General features: G+C 39.8%; 1 protein-coding gene across 3 annotated transcripts in view; it reads left to right on the top strand.

Moving 5' to 3' along the window:
- shroom4 (shroom family member 4) overlaps positions 1-17,635 on the top strand; it is a 64,473-nt gene that overhangs the window by 43,027 nt on the left and 3,811 nt on the right. For 2 of the 3 annotated variants that reach the window (XM_055200058.2, XM_055200064.2), the window contains exons 3-7: positions 5,086-5,244; positions 7,316-9,956; positions 12,571-12,632; positions 12,802-13,449; positions 13,543-14,157. In XM_055200058.2, the coding sequence (XP_055056033.2) occupies positions 5,086-5,244; positions 7,316-9,956; positions 12,571-12,632; positions 12,802-13,449; positions 13,543-14,157 (4,125 nt within the window). Of the gene's footprint in view, positions 1-3,356; positions 3,709-5,085; positions 5,245-7,315; positions 9,957-12,570; positions 12,633-12,801; positions 13,450-13,542; positions 14,158-17,635 lie in introns of those variants that run through there. The other variant, XM_055200074.2, reaches the window with a different exon arrangement.

Consider the following 17,635-nt stretch of genomic DNA (forward strand, 5'->3'; position numbering starts at 1 on the left):
AAGTGACTTTTCGTAACCACCTGATCCCACTGTGCGACCCATAGGGCGACCCCGACCCACAGTTTGAAAACCCTTGCAATAACCCTACAGTCACATTAGCTACAAAAGTGAGCAACACCAAGCGACACGCACCCGCTTGATGGGCGTTTGTTGGCAATATCTAAAAGCGGTATCAAAAGTCACTTCAGAGGTATTGTTAAGTTACAAGGACAATGTTTTTGGATTTAAGTATTTATTTCTCGATAAAAGTAACAAAATATATGAGATAAAACTTATCAGATATATACAGAAATACGCCTTTTCCACCATCTTGAATTTTTTCTTCGACTTGAGCCACAGACCTACGTCACGCTGCCCCTTCACTCTGATTGGCAGTTGCTTTGTCGCATCGCTCAGCATTTGCATGAAATAGCTTTACGCCCCATTCAGACAGCCAGCGGCCAGCAGTGGCAGAGCGACGCAATCTCATTCATTTCAATGGAAACCGGGCGACTTCAAAAGTGACCGTTGGCGGCTGTATGGGTGTGTCCAGTGGCGTGAGAAAGTTAAGAAAAGTTTAACTTTATGCAAATGTCGAGCGAATTTCGGGAGCGACTACCAATGAGAACAAAGCAGTGGAGTTCACGTCATCCTTCTCTTGTCAGTTACTGGCGTGGATGGTACTCATTTGTTTGTGACAAGCAGATTTAGAAACGCCTCATTGAAAGAGACGGTCGGCACACAGCGATAACATCCCTGGCTGTCTGAATGCGGCTTTCTTGTCTATTTTGGCCCCACCTTGCTCGGCGCAGCAGCGAGTTCGTTGCTTGTCGCTGGCAAACGGTCACTCCTATTGAAAATGAATGGTAGTTTGTCGCTCTGTCTCTTGTATGTGACTTTGGGGTAAGGTATGAGAGGCTGTGTGTTGTGTACCATACAACCTGACCACATCATAAAAATATTTAAGCAACTTTTTGGGAATTAAAATCACTAAAAGCCTTTCTTGCTGAATAAAATAATATTCCTGACTAAAGCTGTGTCCCAATTTGAAGGCTGCGACCTTCTAAGGGGCCAGTCACACCAAAAGCACTTTAAACGCTTGCAAACGCAAGGCGCGACGCACTGGCTTTTTAAAAAAAAGAACAGTGCGACGCGCTTTTCATATTGCTAAGCAACCACCGAGTCAGCTGTCTTGTCAATCAAATATTGAAGCGTGAACGCTCTTTTGCTGTAACTGTCATATTAACAGAAACTTTAAAAAGAGGGCGCTTGCTCTGACCTCGTTTGAGGGTGAGAGGTGCACAAACACGCAGGAGAGAGTAAGCGAGTGGAGTCCGGTTCTTCAAAGCAACTGTAAACTTCCCTCACCACAACGTAAGGCCCGCCTCTCCCCTCATTCGATTGGACAATGGAAAGGCTCGAATGACGTCGGGCGCTTCTCTGCTCTCAGTGCTCCTTCAAAAACGCGTGCACGGTAGACGGCAAAAAACCACAAGGCGCTCGGCGCGCATAAACAGCACGCAAACGCGCCCTGCCCATAGAATATAATTTAAAAAAGGCGCCTGCAACTGCCATAAGCGCTTTTGGTGTGACTGGCCCCTAAGGACGTATGCTATGATCGATTACTTCACAGCAGCGCGACTTAAGGCTCGTAAGGCCGTCCCAATTTGAAGGATACTTAAATGAAGCCTCAAAATTCGTCCTTATTTCTCCTTGCTGTTAAGGATAGAATGAATGGATCCTTCACAGCCGAGGCTATCCCAGGATTCATTGTGCGCCTCTAACGGCTGCATATAACGGCTGGATATTTAAAAAAAAAACAATTAAAACCTAAAAAAAACCTAAAAAAGGGTGTATTTAGCAGAAAAATATTCTTGTCGCTGTTTTAGTATTATTTATATTTTGTATTAATATTATTCTGTTTACGTTGCATAAATTTCTAAGGTTGATTAATTTATACTGTTGAATAGTTTAATCTACATCAACGCGTCATATTTTTCTGGTTCCATATTTATTTGAATAAGTCAGAAACCTCTCCGCTGTGTCCCGCTGACAGGTGCGAGCGTACAGCAGGTGACGCAAATTATGGGTCCTTCTCTTTGTGGACTTCTGAGGCTGCCACCTTCAATGACCGAGTGCTTGCCTTTTGAGGTCGAGTCCTTAGAAGGTCGCAGCCCTTGAATTGGGACACAACTTAACTGTAAACAGCAACAGAATTTCCATATGTTTACATTGCTACGGGTGGTTGCTATGCATGTTACATAGATTGGTTGGGTGCAGTGGTCCTGTGTTTTATTGTAAATAAAACATAGGTATTGACCGATCTGAATCAAGGACTGGAACTAAGCACTTTATAATGTGTAAAACTTACAACTGTCATTTGCAAAAAGGATTTACCTCATTAAATATTTGTTTGTTTTGTTAAAATCATGCTGTCCAGTGTCTGACAGAAACTGTGAATAATGTATGCTATAACAACATCAGAAAACAACAGATATTTACATGGTGACATTTCCAAAGTTGGACGAGCTTTTTTTAATTATTAACTTAAATTAGTAACCACATTGTTCATATTAATGTACGGCGTAACATCTCTTAATTACTATTTCTAAACTAGTTGTCGACTCTGGGTTGACAATTTAAAGTGTGAAAAGTCAAATTAATGGGTTGCTTGTGAGCTATTGTGATTTGTTTGTGTACACAATTAAACATATTCACATGATTTTCTTTTATGAGGTTTTCTTTCATTTTCACTGTTTATCATATCATACTGACCCCATTCAGACTTTCATCAGTCCGTTTGATTAGAACAGGAAAAGCTGTTTATTAGACACAGCTGAGATGAGTTAAACTTCATTTTATTCATTTTATCTCACTCACACGCTTCTCTTTCTCTCTTTGCCATTTCTTTGCATGTTATACAAGCAAAAAATCAATTACCTGGCTGCATGCCACACAGAAAATACATAATTTTAATCATTTTGTCTCATTCCACTGTTTCATTTCCCTTTTTTTACTTACCAGATTGTGTTTTTCCACATATGTCCTCTCTCGCTCGCTCGCTCGCTCACTCTATCCACCCCCTCACTCGCTCAACACTGCTGACCGAAATTGACTGCTCTCCCAGGGAGACAGGAAGCGGCCCTCACATTTTTCCCCCCCATTCAAACAATAATAGGAGAGAATGCTAGGTATTATTTTAACGGTGGCTTGCCACTTTATCTCCCTAAACATAGTTTCCTCTCCGTCTAAGCACCGCTTCCTCTCCTCCTAATGTCATTAGAGAGAGAGTGAGTGAGTGGGACGTGAGTGAGCGAGAGAGAGAGACAGAGAGAGAGAGAATGTGCCCTATAAGGGAGTTTAGTGGACTTAATGTTTGGTCTTCAATTGTGACTTAAAATATTGGAAAAGAGAGAGAGCAAATGATGGTGTTTTAAGAGGGGAAGTGGGGGGAGTGTTTGTCTGTTAATTTTTTCCTGGACCAGAAATCTGGTCAAAGCCTCAGGCGGCCTCATCACAGCTAAATGACTGCCAACCTTCACTCATATGACGGCTGTTGGGGTCCTGATAAGAACTGACCACTCAGAGCAGACACAGATCTCCGTTTGCTTTTGCCCTTAAGGGTAAAATGCTGATGGATTACACTTGAACTTCACCTTGAACCTGAGGGTGTCTTGATGTCTGGATTTATTTGAGAATATTTAGTCTCATTAAGAACATCTGAAGTGTGTGAGTATCTTTAGAAATTTTGAATTTGTGCAGAAATCCTTAAAATGGAGATCAAAGCTTTGGTCGCAGTTTCAACTTGGTTCAATAGCTTTAGATACAGGTACTGTAGTAATTTTTTACCTACGTAGCGGCAGGTGAACTTAACCTTGGGTCAACAAAGTCTATGTTGAAAATTGATAACTTAATATCCGCAAACTGCATTTGAAATATTGAATTTCCTTAGCTTTCGTAAGTTTTTTTTATGTTTGAAGTTAAATTGTTTTTTATTTATACTTACAGAGTTTTTAAGATTTATTATTTTTCTCTGTTTTACTTAGCATATATTGGCCTCTTTTGTTCACTTTGTTATGTTTGTGTTTCATTTTATTCAATGTTGATTTACAGTAAATATTCCTCTTCCTGCTCACAAAAATACTCTGGAAAACTGATATTAAATAGCTAAACAAAGTCAGATGTAACAGATTGTCTTAAAAGTATGTTTTAGTTTATCTTTACTATAAATGAAAGGATTCTCACTAGGCCTGCAAGATATTTGGGGAAAACTGACTTTGCGATGTTTTGTTTTTATGCTGTGTAAATTGCGATAGGAGAAATACTGGATGGCTTCACCAGACGACATGAAAAGCTGTGTTTGCGAGGATTTTACTTCTTCCCTGCATTTCTTGTATAGGTTTACAGAGATTTTTCAGATTTTTGTGGCGTTTGAAACCGTTCTCATGTAGTGTAACATTGGCAAAGCCATCCAAAATAATTTTCCTTTATAAAAAAGGTTCTGTGATGTAGCTACTGCAAAGGCGCACATTATGGTGTTGATGCTGAAATTATATATTGTGTCATACCACCAGATTGTTAATCTGAATAATGCTTGATCTTGCCTGCTTGGGTATTCTTTTTGGCCTCCTATTGGGAATGTTAAAATTATTATTAGTTGAATAATAACCCCTTTAAAACAATTGTTCTCTTGGGGACCAAATTGCCATCCGGAATGTTTGGGAATGCTGCACTCTGTCGATGAAAATAATGGGATGTACCTGGAATTTAGGCACTGTTCTATGTATGCTGCTATTTTATTAATTAATTGGCCGTTTTTGCTGCACATTTCTCAGAAAGAAGCTTAAGCCCCCATTTTTGTAAACTAGTGAATGACAGGTATGAAATTGTTCCAGATGGCAACTTCAAACAGAGATTTCCCTTGATTCCTTTCTGTGTTTATCAAGACTGATTCTGCATGGGAATACAGCACTTTTTCCACACTGTGGTTTCCAGATTGTAGTTTCTTCTTGTCAGTTATTGATGCTCGTGAATGTTTGGGAGATGTTACGCGTCCCACATCGTTTGGTGTCTCTGACTTCGTGTTCATTATGTGTCTTTGAGCAGACGCAGTGTGCCGCTGATCCGTCCCCACTCTTGGCACCTGGCGAAGCTGTCGGAGGCGCCCTGCACTACTGGCACCGCTGATAACTCGGATGGCCCCTCGGCTATGCAGCTCCACCTCACACCTTTCAGTGTACCTTGGCACTCTGGAAGTGAAAACAGGTTAGTGTAATACCTGTTTTACAAGTGAAAATGTGTTGTTTTATAGGAATACTTCGGTGTTTAACATTTATGTCGAAACTTTCACATTATACTAATGGCTTAAACAGATCTTTTTGCGTGTGAGAGAGATCCTATTGTTAAACTAGGGAATTTTGCTTCCAGCATATTTCACAGGGAAAACAATCAGCAGGAAGCTGGTGATCTCACATCTTATGTCAACAAATGCCTCACCGGATGCCACCACTATTTTCAGACATATGATTCAAACATTCTTCACCGATCACCAATAGAGTGACCAGAACGCACAAATCTTTAATGTTTAACGTTTAACTTATGCTGTATTTGCTCTTTAGCAGACATGGAATCAAAGGGTCCACGTTGTTGAAGCCTAAGCTACCTCTTATTTAGTTAGACTTAACATTTTAAAAATGTTTATTTACAACTTGTATCCGTTTATTTTTTACAACTAAAACTAACAATGTGCAAGGAGTAGAGTTTAGTTTCCCAAAATAACATGACTTTAAAATGCAGTGCGAATCATCGAGTTATTGAGTAAAATTACACTAACGTGCATTAAAGGATATGTCCATGTTGAGTGGTCTGATGTTGTTGCTGCATTGTTTTTTTATAAAGATCTATCTCTAATTGTAAAACATCTGTGCGAATTCTGTTGTCTAGTCAAGTGCATTGTACAGACATAATGTTCAAGGTGGAAAGTTCCAAGTTGATGGGCGGTTGATGGGATTGGGAAGGGAATAGAAGTTATTTCCCCTGTGGAACTGTAAATTCTTTTTTTTTTTGCACTCTTCCTCTCCTAAATGCCTCTTCTCAATCAATAACATGGTTTTACAACCCAGATTTCCTTCCGTAATACAAATATTTGAAAACATAGCATTGTGTGCACTTTCCATGAATTAATATTCAAATTCCAAGCTGACAATAGATTGTAGTTTGGCGGGTCCTGGAACTTCTAGTCAAGTGCAATTTATATGACAACATTTTTTCATATGAATCAAGAGAAAACATTACAATCTACAGTGGTGAGAGTCCGCTTCATGCTGCTCCTGTATTTATGCAATTCAATGGATTCAGTGATGCGGAATGACTTTGGGACTTTTTTTAACTTGATTTGGCTTGTCGTGTTAATTTAGCCTATTCAGCCTCCCAGGTATGTTCTGTATGCTATTGTTTATTGTGTAAACAACTGTTTATGTTATTTTAACATGTACTGACACCTATTCAGCCTGCTGTTCTGTGCTATTGTTTAGTTGAATAACTTGCCTTTCCAGATTAAATGTTGGTTCTTCGGCTTGGATTTTGTGAAATCATTTTATAAATAAACGCGAGATATAGTCCAGTGCGACTTATATATGTTTTTCTTCTTCAAAACACATTTTTGACTGATGCAACTTATACTCCATGGCGACTTATAGTCTTGAAAATACGGTAGCTTATTTTTCAGTCTTTACTGTACCCTATTTTCCGGACTAAAAGTCGCTCCGGACTATAAGTCGCGTCAGTCAAAAATGTGTTTTGAAGAAGAAAAACATGTAAGTTGCACTGGACTATAAGTTGCACTGGACTATGTCGCGTTTATTTATAAAATGATTTCACAAAATCCATTCCGAAGAACCGACATTTAATCTGTAAAGGCAAGTTATTCAACTAAACAATAGCACAGAACAGCAGGCTGAATAGGTGTCAGTGCACGTTAAAATAACATAAACAGTTATTTACACAATAAACAATAGCATACAGAACATACCTGGGAGGCTGAATAGGCTAAATTTACAAGACAAATCAACTTCAAAAAGGTCCGAAGTCATTCCGCATCACTGAATCCATTGAATTACATAAATACAGGAGCGGCATAGAGCGGACTCTCACGACTGTAGACGGTAATGGTTTCTCTTGGTTTATATGAAATAATTTTGAAGTATAATTCGCACCTGAACTTAAGTTCCAGGGCCTGCCAAACAATGAAAAAAGTAGACTTATAGTCCGGAAAATACGGTATTCGTAAAGTGTGCCACCATGTTCTAAACTCCTGTTTCTTTGTTTTGTTGTGCAGTGAGCTGTCCATGCAGTGGGGTCATATCTCCAGGCACTACAGCACAGATCGCAGCAGCTCAATAGGGAGTATGGAGAGTCTGGAGAATCCTCCCAACCAGGGCTACTATGACAGTCAGCTCTCTCCCATCGATCCGGTCATCTTCAACAACAAACGTGACTCGGCCTACAGCTCCTTCTCTGCCAGCTCAAACACATCTGATTATACGGTCTCTGTCAAACCTGAGGAGACCAACTCAATGGACAGCCTTCTCCAGGGCTCTTCTAGCAGGTATCCAGACGGAGGCCAACATTCTGTTGGAATTTTACAGGAAGAGTGTGAAAGCCTCAAATCAAAGGTACTGTCACACAGATCTGAGGCTAAAGTTCGGCCATCCTCTTATAATTGCGAGGAGGAACGATTGGCACCGCCGCAGCCACCCATGAGGAAAGACAGTTTTAGGGCTACCAGAAGTCAATCAGGAGTTGCGGATAAACGATGCGTGTCTGCTCCAGTTGGCATCCCAAGTCTAGCCAGCTGCATAGTTGAAGATCAACCTTCAATCCAGGAAGTGCTGACTGGTAATGTTTATGTGAATGGAAAGCAAGACAATGAACAAGGGAGCAGTGTCGAACCTTATTATATCTTCAACTCTCAGAGAGAAACGGGTAGAGACGGCAAATCAAGAGAGAGTGAGATAAAACACTCGGAGGACAAGTCCGCAGAGATATCTCCAACTCCTCTGAGTCCCTCTTTAGAAAGAAGAATAGATGGACATTTTGATACCCAACTACAACCAGAATGTAACCTCCAGCCAGCCATGCACAGGCACAGTGCCCCAGAGAAACTTTTAACCTCTCATATGATGAATTTCTCCAAGGACAAAAATGATTACTCTGTATCTCCCACATGCCAATGGTCACAGTCTCCTCTGTATCTCAATGAGATTAGCCCAGATCAACCCAATAAATGGGGAGCAAGCAGGTGTTCCACACCCGGTTCATTGACGACTTCAGAAGTTGAGGAGCCCAGGTTAGATGAAGATACACTTGATTGTGGACAAAATCTGTGGGACCCGTCTACAAATCGTATGGGGAGTAGATTTTCTGAGCATGGCTCCATTAACCATGAAGTTTGTGTGGACCCTTACACGAATGACAACTGTGAAGGAGCAGGTGATGGCGAGGTCCCAAAGCAGTCACAGAAGCGGCACTTCCGCAACTCTAAATCACGCCGTAGAAATGAACGTTTTGCCACCAACTTAAGAAATGAGATCCAAAGGAAGAAAGCCCAGCTTCACAAAAGCACAAACCCTGGTGGTCTGCCTCGGGGTGAGGAGACCGTGGAGGAAGAGGTCGCGGATCATGACACAGAGGAAGTAGGACTTCCAGAGAACAATCAAAGCTTCTTATGTCCTCTCGCTGACCCTCCGACAGCCTCCGTGCACTCATCCAAACAGACACCTCAACAAGTTCAAGTGTATGATACCACACATGCCGAGGAACAATCCAGAACAAGGATTGCGAGTTGTCAGACTTCTCCGACACAAACCCTGGATAGTGGGCAAGCTTGTGTACATGTAGTGGAGGAGTTGGCACCTGCAGGCAAGCCACGTCGATGGCGCTGGACACCAGAAAACAAGCTTCAACCGGAAACCCCACCTGTGCCCAATCAGGTGCCAAATGAGACTAAGAATAATGAGGCTACAGGACAGATGTGGTCTGGAAAAACGGGGGTAACAAGAGGGAGAACGAGTTCTTCTAGTGGTCGTAAAGGTCGATCCGACGAGTCTGACATCCCCCCCTTTGCAGACCGCAGGAGATTTTTTGAGGAAACTAGCAGGAAGTTGAGCCAGTCTGTAACAAATTTAGCAGTCTTGACAAGCCGAAACCAGAGACCAGAGAGGTTGAGTAGACATAACCATCCATCCTCACCTGAACCACTTGAGTCAAGACCCAATAATTTGGGCCGGAGGAGGTTCTCTTATCAGGGCGTGGTCCAGGATGGACCCTACATCAACTCATTGGACACTGGGAGACAATTTATGCAGGCTCAGAATGACCAGGAAATAATGAGGCAGATGCTGATACAGAGAGAGAAGGAGAAAGTGAGAGAGATGGAGTGGGAAAGAGAGCAAGAGAGAATTAGAGAGCAAGAAAGAATTAGAGAGCAAGAAAGAATTAGAGAGCAAGAAAGAATTAGAGAGCAAGAAAGAATTAGAGAGCAAGAGAGATTTAAAGAGCAAGAGAGATTTAAAGAGCAAGAGAGAATTAAAGAGCAAGAGCGGCTACAAGAACAAGCCATGGAGAAGGAACGATTAAAGAGGGAAAGGGAGAAAGCGCAACAAAGCCTTAAAGAATGGGAAGAGAGGCAGAAACTGCTACAGAGAGAGAAAAAATGGGAGTCGGAGAAAGATACTATACAATCAGATCACAGCACTGACACAGTTCATCACTTATCATCTCATGATGTCTATCGGAAGCAGTCACCCAATCCTCAGGTTCCTTCCTCCCATCAGCTCCATGAGCATAACTATAACAACAATGCTACCAATGTCCAAAAGCATTGCTCTGCCTTTCAACCTGTGACTAGTCGGCATAATCCATATGATGGCTACCGGGCAAATCTACATTACGAGGCCAGGAGTTACACTCCAACAGAGGTAAGACTGTCTGCTATCTTTTTCAAACCAGAGCTCCTTTTGCAAATCAGTGACACCTTAATATAAAAATGCCAGATTTTAATGTTATCATATTAATGAGCATTTAAACATTGTGCTAAACTTCTGTTAATCTGTTGGATATAGGATGAATTTTGACACGGTTACTAAGAATGCAATAAATCAAAATAATAATTTTATGTTATGTAAATGTGAGGCAATATGTAAAGGGCTTTGGATGTCCATTGGTTTATGAAAGCGCTATATAAATGCAGTCAATTTATGTTAATATATTGTTATTGTGTAGCTTTTATTTCTAAAGCCGTTGAAAAAAAATCAGGAGACCACTTCAAGGTTACTGTACATTTTTCTGAATTTATTATTTAAAATATTTGTTTAAAGGGATATTTCACTCAAAACATTTATTTAGCTTGTCATGTCAAAATATGTGTTTGGCGCGTCATGTGAGCCTTTGCGCATCACGCGTCGTGTCAAAGTGGGTGCCTGCTGCAAACACTTTGAAGGGGTTTATGATAAAAGAGACGCTTGCGTTTGCCAGATACTTGGTTAATCTCATGTGTAATCAGAGTTTACTGTTAAGTTGAGTGTCTTGTTAGTATGTTGTGAACGTCTCATTTATTATAAACCCTTTTAACGCATGTTCAGCAGGCATGTATTTTGACATGACGCATAGGTTCACATGACACACCGAACACATATTTTGAAATCTCGTCCCTCAAAAGAGAAGTCACCGGCCGCCACTGCTTGTGACTGTCCTGTGGACTGCTATTCAATAGTCACTATCTAAGAAAATAATAAAAGATGTCACCAAAAAAGTCCATGTGCCATCAGTTATTCAATCAGAATATCATAAAGCGACAAGAACACTTGTGCACAAAGAAAACAAAACTAACAACTTTATTTAACAATTTGCTCTCCTCTATAGCCTCTTTCACACAGTCATTTCAGTAAATTACCATGAATTTACCAGTAAATAGTTCTCCTCTTAGTTCTCTATTTATTTACCAGTAACAATTTAAGGTTTTCCTCAAGCTTGTTCCAATCGTCTTATTTTACCAGTAATTAAATGTTTATCCCTTGTATGATAAATATGCTGGGGTCGGCTGATTGGAACAAGTTCACACAATCTATAATTTAATTTATGTACAACCTGGAAAATCATACAGGCATTCTGAAAAATATTGTATTCGGCAAGTCTTAATAGACCAAGGTTGATGAAACAATGGACGCGAAGGGGTATTTGACTCAGACCACGTTAATATCCGTATAATTTTTTTCTGTAAAGACTGTATTTTATTCAGGTAGCTAGTAAAAGTGTTACACCATATGACATTGCAATAGTTTATATGGGACTCAAACAAAGTTTTATATAAGATGACAAGTGCTGACTGGAAGAAAATTTCTTATTTCTTATTTCTTATTCAAAAGTTCTGAGAAATTTAGTGGTGTTTACTCTTTCAATAATTTGTCCATTTATTTTAAGAATTGATTTTGTTTGGAATGAAATATGATATAATTTGTCTTATTTATGTTAAGAGATCATTTATTGCAGCGAAACCAAATAGCAACATTTCTTAGTTCTCTATTTATTGTTTCTTCCATTTCATCTAGACTCTTGGGTGACAAAAATAAGTTTGTGTCATCAGCAAATAAAACTTTGTGTAAAGCCAGTGTGTAATTTTCAAAATCATTTATATATATTAAAAAAAGAAGAGGGCCCAAAATAGATCCCTGAGGGACTCCACAATTAATAGGTTTACTAACTGAGATTTGTTCATTAACACTTACATACTGCTGTCTACCAAATAAATAATTTCTAAACCAGCTAAGTGCTAATCCATAATGGAGTAATTTTTCCAATAGGATGTCAAAATCAATAATATCAAACACCTTAGATAAATCTAAACATTTGATAGAAAAACTTAGATTTTTAATCACATCTTTCATGGGTCTGATGTCACTCCTGAGGTTTGCCTTTTTATTCAACATTAACTGAAATGGTCACTACGTGTAGAACTGATGATTAAGAGCAAAACTGCTGTGTTGATTGTATCTTAAACGGTTTACATCATTCGAATCACAAGAATCTCCGCTTTCCAAAGATATATTTTCTGTTAAATAATGCTATGTTCCTCCCATTGGAACTTTAAGGGGATAAGATATGAACAGGTTGGTCTTAACATTTCAATATCATCAATATCATAGCATTTCAAAATGGGCTGTCATTCAGATGGTTGGCACAACGTTTTGTTTGAATGCCATTTAATGGCTACTTATGGACAAAAACACATCTTTACAGGTGTTCGTTGAATTTCACAGCAATTAAAATATATGCAAAATGAGTATTGTGATAGGTGGAGAGTTTCATTCATTATAAATATGGCATAAATTTATGTCATTATGATAAATTACTTAAAGGCCCATTGTTAAATTTTAATTATATACTAGCTAGTTGCTTCAGTTTCCTTGTCTTTGCAATATGAATAATTTGAGCTGCTTGGACCTAAAGCCTATATAACACAACATATCATCAATTAATTAAATGTGAAGCATTTTAAAATACCAAACACATCCATCTGTTAAATTTATCTTACAGGCTTATCCTGCACGGGAACAGGAACAAACAAAACTAAACCGGAAGCTCAGTCTGACAGAGAGGTAAGATGTTCATTACTGTTTTTCCATTTATTATTGTCACTGTTTCTAAACTTTTGTTTAATTAAGGAAAATTACACAATAACAGGTATTATCATAAAATAATCCTTTGGTAATACTGCAGATCAAAAATATGTCATAACAGCCATGTCTTATTTCCTGTCTCCTATAGAGACTATAGGTGCAGGACAGACTTTAGGACATCAGAGGGCGCTGTTGTTCCTGCTTTTGTCAATCAAAGCAGCCACAGGGTTTCAGATGGCAGCACAGAGGAGCATCCTATGTTTTCACCCCTCAGAAATCGCGCCATGTCCGAGAATGACATTCGCGTGGAGATGCATAATCAGAATCACGCTTCGAACGCAAACGTCAGCAGAATGCGTGCATCCACTTTAGGAGATGTGGATGAGAATAGAGTGGGTATAGGTGAGGTAAAAAAGAAAAAAGGCCCTCCTCGTCCGCCACCTCCAAAATGGGAGCAGTTCCACAAGAGGCGGACCTCCCACCACAACCTCTTCACCCACCCACCACAATTTTCGTCACCCGTTTCCTCTCCACCTCGGCCACAGCAGTGCAACTCCCGCCCCAGCAGTGAGCCTGAAATGACCCGTCCGCGGTCCTACAGTCTGCCGCCTAGGGACGTCTCGGAGAACCATCACTGCTGCTGCCGAGACTACTCGATAGCTCCACCCAGCCCTGCCTGTACGCGCCGCACTTTTAAACCCGTAGCCGTGTCTCCGAGAGAGAGAGACTTGACCCCTCCGAATTATGACATGAGAAGAGAGTTCAGTCAACCTTTACATCCAGAACCATGCACAAGGTAAAACAAAACACAACTATGCAGTGAATAGTTTGGTTTGTTAACTTCATACAATATGCAGTGATGTCACTTAAATATTTTGTTTGATTTTAGATTACCTGTTCATACTGCTGAAGTGTCAAAACATGAGACTAGACCTACATTAGTAAAGCCCATCTTTCATGAGCACCAAGCAGACTGGGATAGATCTGCTCCACAAACCACTATCAGATGTCTGGAAGTACCAGAGAACCGCCTGTCAGCTGGACCCGTGTCTCCAGAATCCTACTTCTCCATGAACAAACACCACATGCAGCCCCAGCAGGCAGGCTACCCTGATGCAGCTCACAAAATCCAAAATATTTCCTCTCACAATCCAGCTGAAGATGCAAACGTGCCCATAGAGACGGACATAGATGAGATCTCCGAGACTGAGCGAATAGGAGAGGTGGACACGAGGGTAACGGAGGGGAAGACGGAGATACAGGGTTTTGCCCGACCGGTTATTGTGCTGGAAACAGACATCGACAACATGCCAGAGGAAGATCCTTCATCGACAAGAATCGCAAGGGGGGCGAGGGGTTCGTTAGTGGATTCCATACTGGATGAGGATTATGGCGTCTCTAGGAAGGAGCTGATGGGAGATTTATTTCCTCACAGCGCAGAGATGGAAATGGGTGGAGAGGGCTGGAGAGGAGGCTACCCGATCAGCGGAGGCACTCTTGAGAGGTATAACAGTTCAAACAGTTTAAATGTTTGATTCATCCTGCACAAATGCAAGCCATCTTCATTGTGGTCTTGAGCAAGGCCCTTAACCCTTAATGAGTATATGGCGCTGTAGGGAAAAGATGAATCCTCCTTGGCAACACTGCAAAAAATTACTTGAGCAAAATGACCTAAGAAAATACGTCTAGTTTTTAGACCAAAAAAAAAAAACAAAAAATGAAACATTCAATGTGAATTTGTGCTTGGAAAATTTTTTAAAAACTTTTTCCTTAAACATTTAAAGGTACACTCCATAAATATAAATAGTCTCATTTTCCAGCTCCCTTAGAGTTAAGGGCCGTTCCCATTATAAATATAACTATGAATTATAAATATAACTATAAAAAATATAGTTTTGAAAATTGTTTTATATTAAAGACAAAAGCAGAGTTCACCCCATAACTATAAGATAAAGATACAACGAACAATATCCTTGCCATCACTTTCTGAGCGATTTTTTTTTCCCCACCTGATGAACGATAAACCATTGACAGCCAAACTTAAGTGCACGCGCGCTTGAAATGACAGTGAAAAAGCTCATTGCTGAGGTCTATAAAATAAAATGACCTCAGGTATCCAGCGCTTTTTTCTACCACACTGACTACGCCAAAAGGTAAGATATTAACTTAGATTACACAAACTAGATTCACTGTTTAGACTTAACTTTACACAAAATGCAGTGTGTTGAGGACATCTGCTGGTTACTGCTATGTAAATGCAACAAGAACAGCATATTTACATATTCAGTGGCATGTTAAAGGAACAGTATGTGAGAAATTTATATCAATTAATCATAAAATGGCCCTGATATGTCACTAGACATTAAGAAATCATTTTCATTTCAAATACTTAAATCACTAACAGTGGTCCGGCCAGGATATTGTCATTTAAAAAGTAGAGTTGCAGCCCTCAACTGATGTTTATGTTGTCATGTTGTGTATTGGCCACCAGATGTGAGATTGCAGTACCAGTTTTTGCCACAAGTTTTGTGATTGCAATACCAGTTTTGACCACAATCCTACATACTTTCCTTTAACAATTGCAACAGTTTTTATTACAAGAAATATCCAATAAAAGGTATTGTCATTAAAGGCAAGTATTTGCGCGAGTGAGCGAGTTAGCATAAATTTATCGTTATAATGTGGATGCTAATATAGTTATTGTTACAGTTAACGTTATATTTATTGTTATAATGTGAACGGCCCTTTAAACATTTGATTTCTACTGTTTTGAAATCCATTCAGCCTATCTCGGGGTCTGACGTTACCACTTTTAGCATAGCTTAGCATAATCCACTGAATCTGACTAGACCATCATCGCACTCAAAAATAATCAAAGAGTTTTGATATTTCGTGTACTAAGACAGACAGAAAATTAAAAGTTGCGATTTTCTAGGCAGATATGGCAAAGAACTATACTCTCAATCTGGCGTAATAATCAAGGACGGTGCTGCCGTAACATGGCTACAGCAAGCGCAATGATATTACACACTGCCCGAAAATAGTCCCCTGATATTGAAAGTTTTCCAGGGAACTACCAGACTTATTATCTTAGGTCATTTTGCTCATCAAGAAAATACATCTTGATTTAAGAATTTCTATATATTTGTACTGAAAACAAAACAAAAATACTAAGTTAGAAAGTCAAAAATCTAATCTCTGAGATCATAGACAGTTTAAATAAAGGGCTCATTATAGTTGTGTGTACATCCTACGGCGTAGCCTCAATGCCGTAAGTCCAATTTATAGTCGTGCGTAAGGTCTACACCCGTAGGTTATTCGTAGCCTCTGCGTAGCCTCTAGGGCTGGGTAAAAATATCGATTCATCAATGCATTGCAATTATTAGTTCCTCAATTCAATATCGATTCATCAAATCCTATGAATCGATTCAGCCTACCGGCCAGCGGCGGCGCTGTGGGTGGGCAACACTCTAGCGCCTACCCCACGAGGTAATTTGATCCGGCCCTTTATGTAGTCTGTGAAAAAGACATCTCTAGAATAAATAAATGTAGAATTAAAATAAATGTAGTTGGACAATGGGCCCTACAGTTACGAGTTGATGAGCGTGCATCTGTTACAGCGTGAGATGCAGAGTGCAGGTCACTTGACTGGCGCGAGCAGCTGTGTCATGTGTTTATATTTGCGCTTTGGTCCAACGCGAGCCGTTCGCGCCCGCATATCAAGACGCGATGACTGACAGTGGTGAGACCACGGACTCCATGGCTGTTTTAACTTCTTGTATTTCCTTCTTACAAAACCGCCTTTTCCGACAGTTGTTGTTTGATATGTCGGCTCAATGATGACTTGCTTATCCACAATGACATTAGATGTCTTAATAAAGGAAACGCATTGAAACGATTAGTAACAATCACCCATCGCGCCCAACTCCTGCACCACTGAACGCGTATCTACTGACAAACATACACCTGATTTTACTGCTTTAGCAAAATCTAAAAGTATAATTTCTCTTATTAGAAGCTAGACTAATGTTTGCCAATTATTAATATGGCTGTTGTAGTTTAAATAGGGGTAGTGAAATAATTAGCTTTGACAAAAACAGCATAAAACAATGTTATGTTACATATTGTAAACTTTTGTTATGTGTACTAAAGTGAGTAAATAAGTTAAATTCTCACTGAGTGTGATATGGCTCTTATTTACACCTTTAAATGTAAATTAAAGCTTTCTCGGGCATCTTACAGTGCACGTATGTTGTTATGCAGTTTTAAAATACAATATGAACATGTCTGGATGTAGAAAAAGCCTACTTGGACATCTTACAATGCACTAATTTTGTTGTATGCAGTTTGAAAATACATGTTTGTAGAAAAAGCCTATTGTACAATGCACTGATTTTGTTGTTATGCAGTTTAAATATAGGAAAATGTAGTCATAATCACTGATATATCTTCGGCCCCTTATTTGAGATGCTTTTCATGAACTGGCCCCCATGACAAACTAACTAAATAGCCCTGCTCTAGTGAGAGTGTTCAGCGTTGGACAAGACACGCTTTACCAAAACACGTTTTACCAAAACAGCAAGATGGCAAACAGCAGCTGCACTCCGTTCAAGTCTGCACCAAAAGCTAAAATTAAAATATAGGCTACTCAGGTACTTAATTACTTGTGTATCTACTTATTATTGAATCGATATTAAAGCAAACAAATCAATATCGAATTGAATCGAATCGAATTGAATCGAAGCCCCAAGAATCGGAATCGAATCGAATTGTGAAATTCCTAACAATACCCACCCCTAGTAGCCTCGCCAAATTTTTAACAGCGTGTCAGTTCTAATGTGATTGGTCCATTAGATCCCCTACCGTCAGGTAAAAAACTGCGGCCAGTAAACCCACAAATGAAGAAGAAGCAGCAGCTTGTTGTGTATGTTTTGAGAAGACCAGCAGTGATTGAGGTAAATAGACAGCGACTTTTGTTGCAG

Source organism: Misgurnus anguillicaudatus, chromosome 21 (assembly GCF_027580225.2).
Source record: "Misgurnus anguillicaudatus chromosome 21, ASM2758022v2, whole genome shotgun sequence".
Classification (NCBI taxonomy): domain Eukaryota; kingdom Metazoa; phylum Chordata; class Actinopteri; order Cypriniformes; family Cobitidae; genus Misgurnus; species Misgurnus anguillicaudatus.